Source organism: Candida parapsilosis, contig 005806 (genome assembly GCF_000182765.1).
Source record: "Candida parapsilosis strain CDC317 annotated contig 005806".
Lineage (NCBI taxonomy): Eukaryota > Fungi > Ascomycota > Pichiomycetes > Serinales > Debaryomycetaceae > Lodderomyces > Lodderomyces parapsilosis.
In genome coordinates, this window is record NW_023503279.1 from 232,434 (window position 1) to 247,119 (window position 14,686).

Consider the following 14,686-nt stretch of genomic DNA (forward strand, 5'->3'; position numbering starts at 1 on the left):
TTCTATATGTATGAACTCCCAACACAATGGCACTACAAGGCGATTGAATTTGTACAACCATGTGATTGCATTTATGGTATCGTCTATGATTGCACTCAACTCACTTGCGGATTTTACTTTAGTAATTTCGAAACGGTCTGGATGGAGGAATTAGACAAGCAAAGCTTGTCAAAGAAAGCTAGTGATTTGGGAATAGATAGTTTGAGTGATGAAAAATTGGTTTTGGTATTGGACACTTTGGCAAAGAACATACCCCAAAAAATCACCTTCGTCGATGGCCCCAGCTTAATTGCACAATTTAATTTGGACTTTACTTGGAAATTTGAATTAAAGAAACAACAACCTGAGGTGACAATTGAGTTCCTATGCAAACTTAATTTTCAGCAGTTTGCCAACACTTCGTATCTTCTGTATGAAATAGAGCAGTTGAAGAGCATCCTGGAAGCCAAAGAGTCCTACGCCAAATTCTTGGAGTTGAATTTCAAACAAACACATGGTGAGCAGTTGATCAAACAGTACAAGAAAAACAACAAGGAAGTGCTTCATTTGATTGGCGACTTTGACCAGAAACGGTGGGAAAAGAAAGTGCGAGAGGATTACAAGAGGCATAGATTACAAGACTTGGATTCGGTCAAGCATGATATTGAAATTGCAATTACAACTACATGGGTGGCCAACACAAAGGACAAAACGCCCCTCACAAAGGACAAAACACCCCTCACAGAGGACGGCTCACAATTGCCAGTGCAAAAACTTCCCCAACCCACAAAAAAAGCTCCAATAGGTATGCTTGTAAACCCATCAAAACGATCACAGTCCACGAACTCATCTCGAAACGAATCTCCAAAGCGTAAAAAGATTGGCCAACTTTGATCAAATTTTCGGTGCCAAATCCTTCCACCGGAGTATAAAAATATCCAATGCCTCATTTTCTTGCTCATTCATGATGCCATGGTACAACACTTTCAACACTGCTGACCAAAAAGCAACAAATTTTGCGACATTTTGGGGAGTTGGTTCGTCAGTATATACAGGTATCTTTTTCAGCCGTCTACCTTGGCCGATTTCTTCAAAAGGCACAAATCTTCCTGGCATCGCTTTGAAATATTGTTGAAATACGGAAGACCAAAATCGAATTAATAATTGGCTGCACTGACGTAAATTCACCAAGTTGTCCTTTTTGTAGTCCCGTATTAGATCAAGGTCCTCTTGGTACTCTGCAACCATACAACGATGTAAGACACTCAGTAAAAGCGTTTGAATCTCTGTATAAATTACTGTCAGTGGTGATGTTTCAGTAGTGGTTATGGTATTTGCAACTTCAGTAATCTCGGGCGCCAAAGACTGCGGCTGGGTTGGCACTTCATGGTTAACAACGAGCTTATACTTTGCTTCACGTTGGCCAAATCTCGACAAACTTTCTTCCATTATCTTTTGACCAATCAATTTCGCCTCCATGCCTTGTCGAAAACTGACAGTTAGGATCTCATGCATCAAAGCCTTACTGCATAGGTTTTTGTCATTTGATAAAAGAACAATCAAATGATGTGCATAGTGGTGTTGAAAATAAAGACAACAATCTAGAATAGCATCATCCTTTGTCAAGTCTGCATTTAGTCTTTGATTTAGTTTTTGTCCCTTCACTATAGTCAGACCATTGGCGAGCTGGTTATATATCCACTCATTCGCCCATCTAGCAAGATTTCTGACTGATTCGTTTCCTGTTTCCAACTTTGTCGAGTTCTTTAACCCATCCAACTCTTGAATCACATAGACTGGAATTATTATCATAAGGCCATAGTCGTTTGCTATTTTGTTGAGTTCATCGAGGATAGTTAGATGCGATATGCAAAAATTGGTATCTATAATCAAGAATGATATATTTCCCTCTACTAACGAGAAATCAGGGGCATGCTCTATATTCATATTCAAATCGTCGTCATAATAATTTGCATCACGGGAATAACTCACATACGACGTTATTAGATCAACCTCTTGCTCATTCTCCATAGGAACCATCTCTATATCTCCATCGTGATCTTGCTGTTCCACTGCTGCTTGAACCCTATCGTCGATAGTTTTCAAGGTATACTCAGTAGGAAGGTTTTCTCGCTTCTTCCCGGAGGTGATTGGTTTATTAGCATCTGTCCGAGAAAGTCCTTCGTGGGAGTATATGGACGGTAGGACCATTGGCGGTTTGCAACAAAGTTATAAAACGATATGTTTTTTTTTTAGTCGTACACACATTTTTACATTACTTCCAATATAAACTCAAAAACACTAACAAAAAGACTGAGAAATATAATGATGATCAACATCCAGGTAATCCGATTTGTATTCTTTTCGTTCATACTGTCTGTCACAATGTCAGAAAATTCCAAAAACACTTTACACCGATCATTCAACACTTGTACCCTCTGATCAATCTCCAAATACTCTCGAACTGCATTGTACAAAGGATGCAAAGCAGGTTCAAATGACCAAAAGAAATCGGGAGTATCCAAAATTGAGCTTGACAAGTTGACATCCACACGTAGTTTAAATAGTTTTCCAGATTTTTTTAATAATTGATTCCTTTTGAGGCCTAGTCTTCCAGTCAATGCCAATTTTTTGGGAAGTTTACTAATCAGATGCAAGATGTTTACCATTCTGCTCTCAAATAATCCTAGCTTCGTCAGTTGCGCAATGGCATGAGACATTGTGAGTTTTATCAAGTGGTCGCTGGACCGCAAGGTGATCATATCGTTGTATATCCTTGGCCTGTGTATGTCTCTGTCATACTCAAAATGAAACTCTTCAGTTTCAATATCCTGCTCATCAATAGGATTAATGAGAAGCTCCTGGTCGGCAAATGCCAAATCAGCAAGAATATTCTTTTCATGAACTTCGGAAAAATTCCAAAACACAACAACACCATATGCAAAAACAAACATTTCTGCGTGGTGTTTGGACACATCGGACAGATTATGGACCGATGATGACAGTGAGCTGTGTATTACTTCCCTTTTCTTTGGATTTTCATCACTCTTGTCACTGTTTGAATCACCACTATCACCATCATCGCTGATTCTCGACGAATCTAAAGGAGGAGCAAAAAATTGTGGCTCACTGGGGTCAAAGGGGCTGCTATTGTCAAAATTTTCCAACTCCGGATCCATTGAGTAATTGTTTGCATCCTCTGGTGTTTCCACTCCTGAATAATACTCATAAAGATGGTCAGTTTGCTCTGATTTGTTTATCATTTTCTCCATGTGTTTATTCTTTGCTTGTAGTTTTATGGAGTTGTTTGATTTAACACGTAATCCATCGGTTCCTGGCAACAATGGCAATGTATAAGGAACATACAATGCTTCATCGTATAGCCTGGGCTTAACCTCGTGGTTTTTCCTAAGGAACTTCGCCACAGCTGGTAGATCGAATTCCTCACAGATGAAGTAAGCAGTCATTCGACTGAATTCTCTTGCACGTTTCTCCTTTGGCATTAGTTCTGCCCTTGACCTGGAAATTTGAGCTTGTATATCTAAACTGTCTGGAGGTTCTGTCATCCGTTCGTCATTGCCGCTATTGGGAGGAGGAGACCCATTATGTCTTTGCTCATCGGGTATTAATACCAATTTTTGTGAAGTTTTGGACGTTCTTGATGGTAGCGATTGTGATAGCTTGGGTATACTTCTGATGTTCCTCCTCGTCTCTGGATTCGATGGGCTAACAATGGGTGGTGGTGGTGGAGACGAAGATGAGCTATTCCTGTCAAAACTACGACCTTTTCCCAACTTTGGTGGGAGTCGACTTTGACCAGAAGGTATATCGCTTGAATTACTTAGCAACTTGTCAACTGAGATATCAGTGTATTTATTTCTAAAAGCTAAGCGTTTCAGCAAGGCATTCTGATGTTGCAGTTGCTCAAAGCTGTATGGTGATTGATGTTGCTGTTGTTGACGTTGTTGCTGTTTTTTGAAACTATGACCAGCAAATGGTGCTCTTGCTCCCTTTACCTGGTGACTACGAGCATCAGTGACCAAGATAGAGGGAGACCTCTTGGCAGTGGGTCTATTCAATTCGGGTAGGGGGGATCCAGATTGACTATTCGACATTTTCAGGTGTGTGTGTGTGTGTGTGTGTGTGTGTGTGTGTTGGCGGATGTGTTAAGATATATCCTCTGCGACAATATTTTGCGAAAAGATATACCAATGAGAAATTTTTTTTCACTACTGTACACCACATCACCATTTATCAACATGTCGTTTCAATTAACAGTGGCCGGGAAGGCAGCTGCTATCCCATATCCAACTTTGATTGCAGTGTTCTTTGTCAACTCCAGTGACACCGATGTCTCTATCCCAGTTGAATTCGTCGATGATAAATCAGTCGACAAGAAAACCCCATCAGCGATCAAATTGGTTACACCAAGTGGTGAAACTTTCATTGACCAATTGGATGCATTGGACTACTTAGCTCAAACTTTCCCTCAAGTACTTTTGGAGAAATCAAAATCTCAAGAGTGGGTTAAACTTGCATTGGAGAAATTTTACACCAAGAATTTCAAAGATTTGGCAACAGACTTGGAGAAGCTCGATGCTCATTTGAACTTTAGATCATACATTATTGGCTACCAAGTCACTTTAGCTGATATTGCCTTGTGGGGTGTCTTGCGAGCAAATCCCATCATGGCCTCTGTTTTAAAGAGTGAAACTTACCCAAACGTTTCCAGATGGTACAACTTCTTGTCACAGAGTGATAGCAGATTCGACAAATCTGCTGAATTACTCACCAACTCGTTGAATGAGTTGAAAAAAGCCGCCAAAAGTGCTAAAGGTTCCGGTAAAAAGGAAACCCACAAGGCCAGTTTTGAAATTGACTTGCCTGGTGCTGAAGTTGGCAAAGTCGTTACTCGATTCCCACCCGAGCCATCCGGATACTTACACATTGGACATGCTAAAGCAGCAATTTTGAATGAATATTTTGCTCATGCATACAAGGGTAAGTTGATCATCAGGTTTGATGACACCAACCCTACCAAGGAAAAAGTTGAGTTCCAAGATTCAATCATTGAAGATTTGGAATTGTTGGGTGTCAAAGGTGACAGAATCACTTATTCTTCTGACTACTTCCAAGAAATGTATGACTTAGCTGTCAAATTGATCAAGGACGGAAAAGCTTATTGTGATGATACCCCCACTGAAAAGATGAGAGAGGAAAGAATGGTGGGTGACGCATCAGCTAGAAGGGATAGATCAGTTGAAGAGAACTTGCAAATCTTTACTGAGGAAATGAAAAATGGTACTGAGGAAGGGTTGAAGAACTGTTTGAGAGCCAAAATCGATTACAAGGCTTTGAACAAGGCCTTGAGAGATCCTGTTATTTACAGGTGTAACTTGACTCCTCATCATAGAACTGGAACTGAATGGAAAATGTACCCAATCTATGATTTTTGTGTTCCTGTTGTTGATTCCATTGAAGGTATTACCCATTCATTGAGAACCAACGAGTATAGAGATCGTAACCCGCAATATGAATGGATTCAGAAAGCTTTGGGTTTACGCCCAGTTGCCATTTGGGATTTTGGAAGAGTTAATTTTGTTAGAACCTTGTTATCAAAAAGAAAATTGCAATGGTTCGTCGACAAGAACTATGTTTCCAACTGGGATGATCCGAGATTCCCAACAGTGAGAGGTGTTAGAAGAAGAGGTATGACTGTTGAAGGGTTGAGAAATTTTATCATGGCACAAGGTCCTTCCAAGAACATCATCAACTTGGACTGGTCAGTCATTTGGGCATTGAACAAGAAGGTTATTGACCCCGTTGCACCAAGGTTCACTGCCATTGAAACAGAAAATGCCGTTCCTGTCAAATTATTAAACGGTCCCTCAGAACCACACACTGAATCTAAACCAAAGCACAAAAAGAACCCTGAAGTTGGTACAAAGTCAGTCGTCTACGCTAATCAAGTGCTCATTGATCAAGAGGATGCTGATTTGACAGAAGGAGAGGAAGTTACATTCATGGACTGGGGTAACGTCATTGTGTCTAAAGTCGTCAAGGAAGGCGATATTGTCAAGTCAATTGAAGCAAACTTGCATTTGGAAGGTGATTTCCGTAAAACTTCAAAGAAGTTGACTTGGTTAGCAGATACCAAAGATAAGATTGACGTTGACTTGGTTGATTTTGATCACTTAATCACCAAGGATAAATTGGAAGAGGACGACAACTTTGAAGATTTCATCACTCCGGAAACCGAGTTCCACACCAAAGCATTTGCTGATTTGAATGTTGCTCATTTGCGCTCGGGCGACATTATCCAATTTGAGAGAAAAGGTTACTATAGAGTCGATGTGCCATACGAAGAAGGTAAACCAGCCGTTTTGTTCAGCATCCCTGACGGAAAGACTGTGTCAAGATACGGTGCCAAAAAGTAAGAATAGCAGTATTGTATAAGAATTGTGTAGAGATACAATGTGATGTCAAATCAGCCAATTATACACTTCTACATGGCTCTTTCATCCCCACAACAACGCAATCCAGTCCCAGCCTTTCAATTTCCGGAATTGTGGCTCTGTTCTCAATTCAACATCGTAAAATAATGGTTTCAACTTGACTTCCGACGGCTTTAACCACTTTGTTTTGAAAAGCAACTTGCCGAAGATGAAAAACACCAATGCTAAAACGATAGCGAAATAAGCACTGAAGAAGTTTGCGAAATCCCAATAACCATGTATAAAAACAGGAAAGCCACCAGTTAGCAAAAACAACACTGAAAAAAACAATGAGTAATAACCAGCATAAGCACCAACCTTGAATGTGTACGGCAAGTCTTTTCTTGTGTACCCCTGCGCTTTCATCGCTCTGTGAAGAGATATATGATTAACCGCAATGATGATCCAATCACATAACAACACGCTTGATGTAATGTTTTGAAACCACGAAAAAACATTGGCAGAAGTATGGTTCACAGCCATGTAACCTAATGGAATAAAAAGGGAACAAAAGGTTACAGCGACATAGGGCAATCCGTGCTTGTTTACCTTTAAAAAAACCTTTGGTAATTGCTTTTTACTAGCTAGGGCATAAATGGTCCGGCTTCCTTTAATTATACCTAAGTTACCAGCAGATAAAGCGGAGGTCAACACAATGGCATTGATAATATGTGGAAGTACCTTTATTCCTGCCAACGAAATAGCTCTCACCCATGGCGACCCTGACGCAGTTCCATTCGGTTTAGCAATAACTTCATCATCATATGGCACTATCAATGACAAAATGAAGATCATCAAAATATAGATTGAAAAGACCCTAATGAATACTCTTTTTGCTGCACGATGGATAGCTCTCCTTGGATATTCGGTTTCACCCGCCAACATGGCAATTGTTTGGACTCCACCAAAAGCATAGACAATTGAGTTGACAGCCTTCCAGAAGCCCAAAAACTTACCCAATGATCCAGTTGCATATCTACCAGCAAATGGGCCGGGGTCTTTCCAATAGCGAAACCCTAACCTTTCCTGTCCCGGAACACCACCAAGATCAATAATCAAACCAGTTAGGATAAGACCAGCACAGAGTAAAAGTTTGAGGATACCAAAGAAGAATTCAATTTCTCCATACCATTTCACATTGTAACAATTGGTGGCGATTACAATAGCACCAAAGATGGTGACCCATATCGCAGGAGACAAGTCTGACCAGTAGGTCATAAGCACCGACACAGCGCCCAACTCACCAGGAACAATAGCAGAATATGTGCTAACAATACCAATTGCAAACCCAAGTGCTTTATCAACAAAGTGTTCAGCGTGTGTCACATAAGACGACGTTGCAGGGTACAAACAAGCAACCTCAGTTTGACAAACTTGAGAAGCGCCAACGACAGAACCAACAAAAATATAGCCAAGTAACATTCCAATTGGACCTGTTGTATGTAATGTTCCACCACTGGAAAGGAACAACCCGGTACCAAATACTCCTACCAATGTAATCATACCAATCAATCTTGCATTCAATTTCGAGGACAATTTGTTCTCATAGTGGAAGATTTCGTTGGCATCTTCAATATCTTGTTTAGAGTATTTTGAGTTTAATGACTCAACGTCTGATGCGTCGGCAATGACATCAATGTTGAGCGGTTGCTCTTTGTCTCCTTTTGCAATAATGGACATTTATGATTACGTAAGGTACATACACAACAGAAGAGGCAAAGAGGAAGTATACCCCTTATATATCTTAATCTACAACGGTATCGAGGCTGTTTCATTGTAAATCGTGGCGCTATTGTTTTGAAGACTGATAAACAAAAACCAATTATGAGCACATCAGTATCAAAGATAACCGCCAAGAATTTTAAAGCTTGAGTGAATTTAGATTCGATTTTCCAACTTATCTTCTTCATATTGTTTTGCGATTTGATCAATAAGTAGCTTAAATTTCAACGTATTATGTATTCTACCGCCTTGTCATACATTGCCTCGTCAAAGTGTGCTTCTAGTCAGGCGTGCTGCTCGACTAAGCTCTATACTGTTCGAGGTACACCAAGTTTATTGGGATAACCATCCGCCTTGAGCATAAGCACTTTCGCATTTTAATTCACGTTGATGATTTGCAACTGTGGCTCCAAATTGAAAATCGCCTAAAATCAACTTTTGTGTTCTACAATTTGCAGCTTTTACTTTAACATCAATTTAAACACAAACACTACACACTCCACAAACACTACACACTCCACATACCCTACAAAACGCCTACCCCCATAACAAAGTCAACCACCTCCATCCTCTCAATTTGGTAAAATTAGGCTCTGGTCTGTTTTGAACGTCGTAGAACAACGGCTTCAATTTCACTTCACTAGGTCTAATGTATTCGGTTTTGAAGAATAACTTTGCAAACACAAATAACACCAAACCCAATGGAATCACAAAGTAGGCACTGAAAAAAGTGGCAAAATCCCAATACCCGTGAATAAAAACTGGGAAACCTCCTGTCAACAAGAAAATGATGGAGAAGAACAACGAATAGAAACCGGCGTAGCGTCCACCATAAAATGTGTATGGTAGGTTGTTTCGTGAAAAACCTTGCCTTTTTAGTGCACGATGCATTGCAATGTGGTTTACGGCAATCACGATCCAGTTGTATAATATCGCCGAGGATGAAATGTTTTGAAACCAACTAAACACGCTTGCTGATGTATTGCTGACACTGAGATAGGCCAATGGTAAAAAGCAGGACGCAAATGTTACTCCAACATAAGGTAAACCATGTTTGTTCACCTTTAAAAACACCTTTGGCAACTGTTTCTTTGAAGCTAGTGCATATAATGTCCTGCTGGCTTTGATGATACCTAAGTTGGCCGCAGACAATGCCGATGTCAACACCACAGCATTAATGATATGCGGTAACACTTTGATACCAGCTAATGAAATGGCTCTCACCCATGGAGAAGCAGACGCTGTACCACTTGGTTTAGCAATTACTGGATCGTCATAAGGCACAATCATCGACAAAATGAACACCATTAAGATGTACAATGTAAAAACACGGTAAAACACTCTCTTGGCAGCCCTGTAGATGGCTCTCCTTGGGTACTCGGTCTCTCCTGCCAACATTGAGATCGATTGAATACTACCAAAAGCATACACCACTGAATTGACTGATTTCCAGAACCCCAAGAATTTGCCTAAAGATCCAGACGCATACTTTGCAGCAAATGGACCAGGATGCTTCCAATAATGAAATCCAAGTCTTTGCTGACCTGGAACACCTCCTAGATCTATTATTAATCCAGTCAAGATAAGTCCAAGACAAAGCAAAATTTTCAACATTCCAAAAGCAAATTCCACTTCACCATACCACTTGACATTGTAGCAGTTTATGGCAACGATCACCACTCCAAAAATGGAAATCCATAATGCTGGGTTAATGTCGGACCAATACGTCATAATAACGGAAACAGCAGCAAGTTCACTGGGAATCACGGCTGAATAAATGTCAATCACACCCATAGAAAATCCCAAAGATTTATCAATAAAGTGCTCTGCATGGGCAACAAATGAAGATGTAGCTGGGTACAAGCAACTCACTTCAGCAATACAGATTTGCGACGCAGCAACAACCGTGCCAACAAATATGTAACTTATAAGCATACCAACGGGCCCGGTGGTATGCAATGTACCACCACTTGAAAGAAACAATCCTGTACCAATAACTGCAACCAATGCAATCATGGAAATCAACCTCGCATTCAACTTGGAACTGAGACGGTTCTCATGATGGAATATTTCATTTGCATCATCAATATCCTCCTTGGAGTACCCTGAAAAGTTCAAGGATTCGATATCTGACGACTGAGCGGTTACGTCAATCGTTGAATTAGCCTTTATCTCTTTGGACATAGTTGGGTTTGTAGAGGCCCTACAAAGAATGGGAGAAGAGAGAGTTCCCAGCTTTTATACTGGTTGTATACTGATCGTATACTTCTCTAAACAATGACTTAAGGCACATTTCCTGCAGATTGGGCTTAAATTGCAAAATGTTATTGTTATCAGTAAATTAACGATTGTTAATTTATCTCTGATTGCACAACTAGAGATAAGCTTAAGCGCACTCAATCCAAGCTGCATTTGGGTCCAGCATGTTGGATTGACCCTTGGGTCTAGTCATCTTTTGCAACTAAGCTTGGTCTGCAACTTATTGCGTTCTGCCAAGGTTTTGACATCTATTATTCATATATAATTTTGACAGGTTACTGCTTTAGTACTTGCCTCTCTTTCTATTTGTGACACGGAGTGCATGTAGTGAGCAAACCACTGGTCTTGCGTTTATTTGGCATTTGATTGTGTCATCTGGAACAGGAGTGTGGATAAATTTAATTGCAAAAACTGTGGTGTTTGTCGAGATTAATGAATTGAAAAATAGTACAAACTGTGGCTTTATCTGCTTTACTTACAACACAATCATTTTCTCATTGTAGCAACTGATGACGGGCGAATAAATCACAGCCTGGGCGAACTGGCTATGATCAGATTAACCTCCATGCAGATAGTTGTAGTGTCCACAGTTTTTTGCCAAAGATCGACTAGAATGCCGTGCAGGTCTTGCACCTAAACCGGAACTGTGTTTGTAGTCGGTTTGAAATGCTCATCCGCTCTGCATCGTAGTTATTACTTAAGTGACTCTAAGTAGAATAGTGCTAGACACGAAGAGAATCTGCCTTTGTACATCACTTGCCAATCATTCATCCAGCTATCTAGATCCACGAGCTTTCCCTTCAATTGCAGTGGATATTGTTGAGCTCGAAAATGGCGTGGAACTGTACAGTTAGACTTATTGTGTAGATGGGTCAAAGATCGTCTTCTATCTCTTCATTTTTCGTAGATCTTGAAATCGTGTGTTCTAGTTCAAAAGATTTCTATAAATCAATTTATTCTCGCTAGGAGAAAAACCCCTCCCTTGTATCAAACCATGCGATCATTTACAACGTCTATCTATCCAACTACAATACAATATAAACATAATACAAAAAAATGTGCATTATCAAAACTATAAACAAATGAATTAGCAAAAAAAGTCCACCATAGTGATGCATTATTGTTCCCAATGAGATATAAATTCCAACACCAACGGGTCAACCACCTCTTCATCCTCGTTTTCATCTGATTCGCCATCAAATTTATTTTCCTTCTTGTATCCAACATGCGAATCACGATAATGACGAAGGTAATGGCCCAAGATTGATGATCGTGAAGTACAATTGACTTCTAATATTTGCCAACAATCGGTACACAAGACCCCTTCACGTTCCAACATATGGGCATTTGTCTTGCGCTTCTTTTTTTCTGGTTCATCATATTCGCCCTTTTTGAATTGATACAAGCCATAGTATTTTGGATCAGGGACAACTTTGCCATTGGTGAGAATGCCATGTTTATAAGCCAAATGATTGCCATAGGAGGAGTTTTTCAAACCAAAGAATTCAATGGATTCACAATAGGGGCATAGTCCGGCACGAGTAGTGTTGTCTGGTTTACCAAATTTATGATCGACTTTAGTCAAGATGAATTGGGCTTCATATGATGTCTTTTTGAAATTGGTATTGTAGGAAATATCATAATCAGTTAAACCTTGTTGAGCAAAAATTTTGTCAAGGTTATTTCTGAGGTATAATGTTCGTTGAATCAGACAGGTTACGGTATTGAAAAGTGGGGCAATCAATTTTTCGATCAATTGAGAACAATGGGAACCACTGGGCACTTTGGAGGATTTGGATGACAACAGTTTGGAATATTCAACATCAGGAGTCGACTCAATTGGCATTTGACTGAAATCGATCTTGGGCACACTGGAGCTAGATCTAAACATGTTTTTTTGAAGACTCTTTTGCCTTATGGGACTACCCACCTTGTTCTTGAGCCCATTTTTGCGGCGATGCTTGCCAGGAGTTGAAGTACTGGATGAGTTGTTGGATTTTTCTAATGGTGAACTTGAAGTTGAACTGATGTTTAGCTGCACTTGGTTAAATGACAAATGCGATTGATCAGATTTCAATGAACTGACTGAAGATGATCTTTTAGTTGCTAGGATGGCGGTAGTGTTGTTGGTGATAACATCAGATTGCCTTACAAATGGTGGTATCGATACGTCATGGATGTAATCTTCTTCATAATCGTCAAAAGAGTCATTGGGGAAAAGTGGTGGTGGTGATTGATCATTGGATGCAACTTGACTATTGGCATCACCAAATGGAGTCTCCTTCAAATCGGGACTAGCCTTTAATGTCTCATCAACTGGTGATAACCCATCATAAACACCACGATCAAATTTGCCATTGGTTATAGTATTGAACCCACTTGAATACCCATTGATTGTTCGAATTGGATGCAATCTAACTCGACTTAGTGAATCAGATTCTGAATTCAGTTTCCATTCATCAATCTCCTTGCATGTTTCTTCAAACAATCGGATAATTTGATCATGTGTTAAGTCTTGTTTGGGACTAGTGACACTGGGCAAGCTAAGTAAATCATTCTCCACAGTGGAGTAGTTGCTTGAATTGGAGCCAGAACCATTTGCAACTTGATTGAAGTCAAATGTAGTTGTTGGTGCTTGAGATGAATCGATTATAAACTTCATATACCCATTCATGCAAGATTCAGGTGATATTGTGTTTGATGAAGTTGCGTCAAACCCAGGCTCATAGTCGTCATAGTAGTCATTATCATCAATTGGGGTTGTTGGTTTAAATGAATTGCCGTTGTTTTCACATTCAACATGATCTTGGAATATTTGCAACAATTCATCGTGAGCTAAATGTGAAGTATCAGTCAAAAATGACCGCTCCGAGACTAAGTTGGTATTTGACTCGGTAGGACTAGTGATTCTGAGTTCATTACTGACGAAATCGACCAAATCAAGGTCATCACCATCATAATCAACAAGAAAATCATTGCGTTTGTGTTTGGCAAACACCGATGCTGGTCGTGATGAGGGTGCTGGTGGTGCTGGTGGTGCTGGTGCTGGTAGTGGTAGCAGTTGTTGAGGATCTTCATTCGATGAACCTCGATTAAATGAATTCTGATGCAAGTACTTCGCCTTAGTTTGTTGATGATCTTGTTCAACTGCTGCTTGAATATCGTAATTCAATATATCAGATAGCAACAATCGAGAGTAACTGATTCCATGACTTGATGCTCTTGGTGAATGCGACGATTGATGCTGAGAACGACGATGATGATGATGGTGGTGTTGGTGTTGGTGATCTCCGTTGAATCCGTTTGAATTATTGTTATGATCTGAGTTTGTCAAGTGTTGTTGACGGTGTGAATGCAATTGTGGGAATAGATCATCATGCAATTGGAAATCAAGCATGGTTTCGGGATCAAATGACGACATTTGAAATTCCAAGAACCAAGTCTTTGTATTGACTGATGTGGGATAATGATAAGACAAAGTGTTTTAGATACTGTGGTCTGGTTTCTTTTTTGAATGGAAGAAGGGAAGATGTGAGTTATGTGATTTACGGTATTTGTGTATATACTTTTTACAATCTGTGTACAGTGAGTTGCAAAAAAAAAAGAGATAAATTACCATCACTACAACCTTCTTCAAGTCGATTGTCTACACCATCTTTTCGTCGATGGAGCTTATTCTTTTACTCTACTTTGCCCAATTCACAGTCCGATTCCATTTAGTTGGTTGGATGTGTCTTCATCTAAGTGACAAAATTATTTACAGCTGGTATTTGCAAGTTCATTCGCTTCTGCGTTTTGTGGCAATACAGAAAAAAAATTGAATGAGAAAAAAGAAAATGTGCAGTGGGGAAGAAAGTAAAGCGCACAATCCAAGACTGTAACTGTTGTAGAAGAGTCCATTTTAAGCTTTACAGAGCCTAGGTCTTCTGGTAAATCTATTCGAGGAAACTATAGAAGAGTTGTTAAGCTTTTGTGGTCAGGGTGTAAGTATGGCTTTTCATTTTTGCGCTTTGCGCTGTGCATAACAAACTTTTTCAATTTTACGAGGGAAAATTTACGAGAAAGAGTTCAATAAACCCTTTCTTTTTAAAACTATAATACATTCATCATTTCCTGGAACCATTTTTCTGATATGCCAAGCAATACACAACTCAGTAGGGTCCTCGTTTTGCGCAGAATCAAAAAATATACCCCTCATCAGTCATCAGACTCTAATACTAGACAGCCTTTAC

The 14,686-nt window shown here is 39.8% G+C and overlaps 7 protein-coding genes across 7 annotated transcripts; 2 read left to right on the forward strand and 5 right to left on the reverse strand. All coding sequences in view use genetic code 12, as the record gives it.

Annotated features, from left to right (window-relative positions):
* Nucleotides 1-6: 6 nt before the first annotated feature.
* Nucleotides 7-873, forward strand: CPAR2_301080 (uncharacterized protein; the record flags this gene model as incomplete). The annotated part of the gene is made up of 1 exon (XM_036807463.1): nucleotides 7-873. One exon carries the CDS (start codon nucleotides 7-9, stop codon nucleotides 871-873), a length of 867 nt encoding a protein of 288 aa, XP_036664297.1.
* On the reverse strand, nucleotides 874-2,190 carry CPAR2_301090 (mRNA-processing endoribonuclease; the record flags this gene model as incomplete). The annotated part of the gene is made up of 1 exon (XM_036807464.1): nucleotides 874-2,190. The coding sequence occupies one exon, from the start codon at nucleotides 2,188-2,190 to the stop codon at nucleotides 874-876; it is 1,317 nt and encodes a 438-aa protein (XP_036664298.1).
* A 59-nt stretch (nucleotides 2,191-2,249) lies between these two features.
* On the reverse strand, nucleotides 2,250-4,094 carry CPAR2_301100 (uncharacterized protein; the record flags this gene model as incomplete). The annotated part of the gene is made up of 1 exon (XM_036807465.1): nucleotides 2,250-4,094. The coding sequence occupies one exon, from the start codon at nucleotides 4,092-4,094 to the stop codon at nucleotides 2,250-2,252; it is 1,845 nt and encodes a 614-aa protein (XP_036664299.1).
* Nucleotides 4,095-4,238: 144 nt separating this feature from the next.
* On the forward strand, nucleotides 4,239-6,416 carry GUS1 (glutamate--tRNA ligase; the record flags this gene model as incomplete). Its single annotated transcript, XM_036807466.1, has 1 exon — nucleotides 4,239-6,416. One exon carries the CDS (start codon nucleotides 4,239-4,241, stop codon nucleotides 6,414-6,416), a length of 2,178 nt encoding a protein of 725 aa, XP_036664300.1.
* Nucleotides 6,417-6,497: 81 nt separating this feature from the next.
* CPAR2_301120 (uncharacterized protein) lies at nucleotides 6,498-8,153 on the reverse strand (the record flags this gene model as incomplete). The annotated part of the gene is made up of 1 exon (XM_036807467.1): nucleotides 6,498-8,153. The coding sequence occupies one exon, from the start codon at nucleotides 8,151-8,153 to the stop codon at nucleotides 6,498-6,500; it is 1,656 nt and encodes a 551-aa protein (XP_036664301.1).
* A 579-nt stretch (nucleotides 8,154-8,732) lies between these two features.
* CPAR2_301130 (uncharacterized protein) lies at nucleotides 8,733-10,379 on the reverse strand (the record flags this gene model as incomplete). Its single annotated transcript, XM_036807469.1, has 1 exon — nucleotides 8,733-10,379. One exon carries the CDS (start codon nucleotides 10,377-10,379, stop codon nucleotides 8,733-8,735), a length of 1,647 nt encoding a protein of 548 aa, XP_036664302.1.
* Nucleotides 10,380-11,571: 1,192 nt separating this feature from the next.
* Nucleotides 11,572-13,851, reverse strand: CPAR2_301140 (uncharacterized protein; the record flags this gene model as incomplete). Its single annotated transcript, XM_036807470.1, has 1 exon — nucleotides 11,572-13,851. The coding sequence occupies one exon, from the start codon at nucleotides 13,849-13,851 to the stop codon at nucleotides 11,572-11,574; it is 2,280 nt and encodes a 759-aa protein (XP_036664303.1).
* Nucleotides 13,852-14,686: the final 835 nt, after the last annotated feature.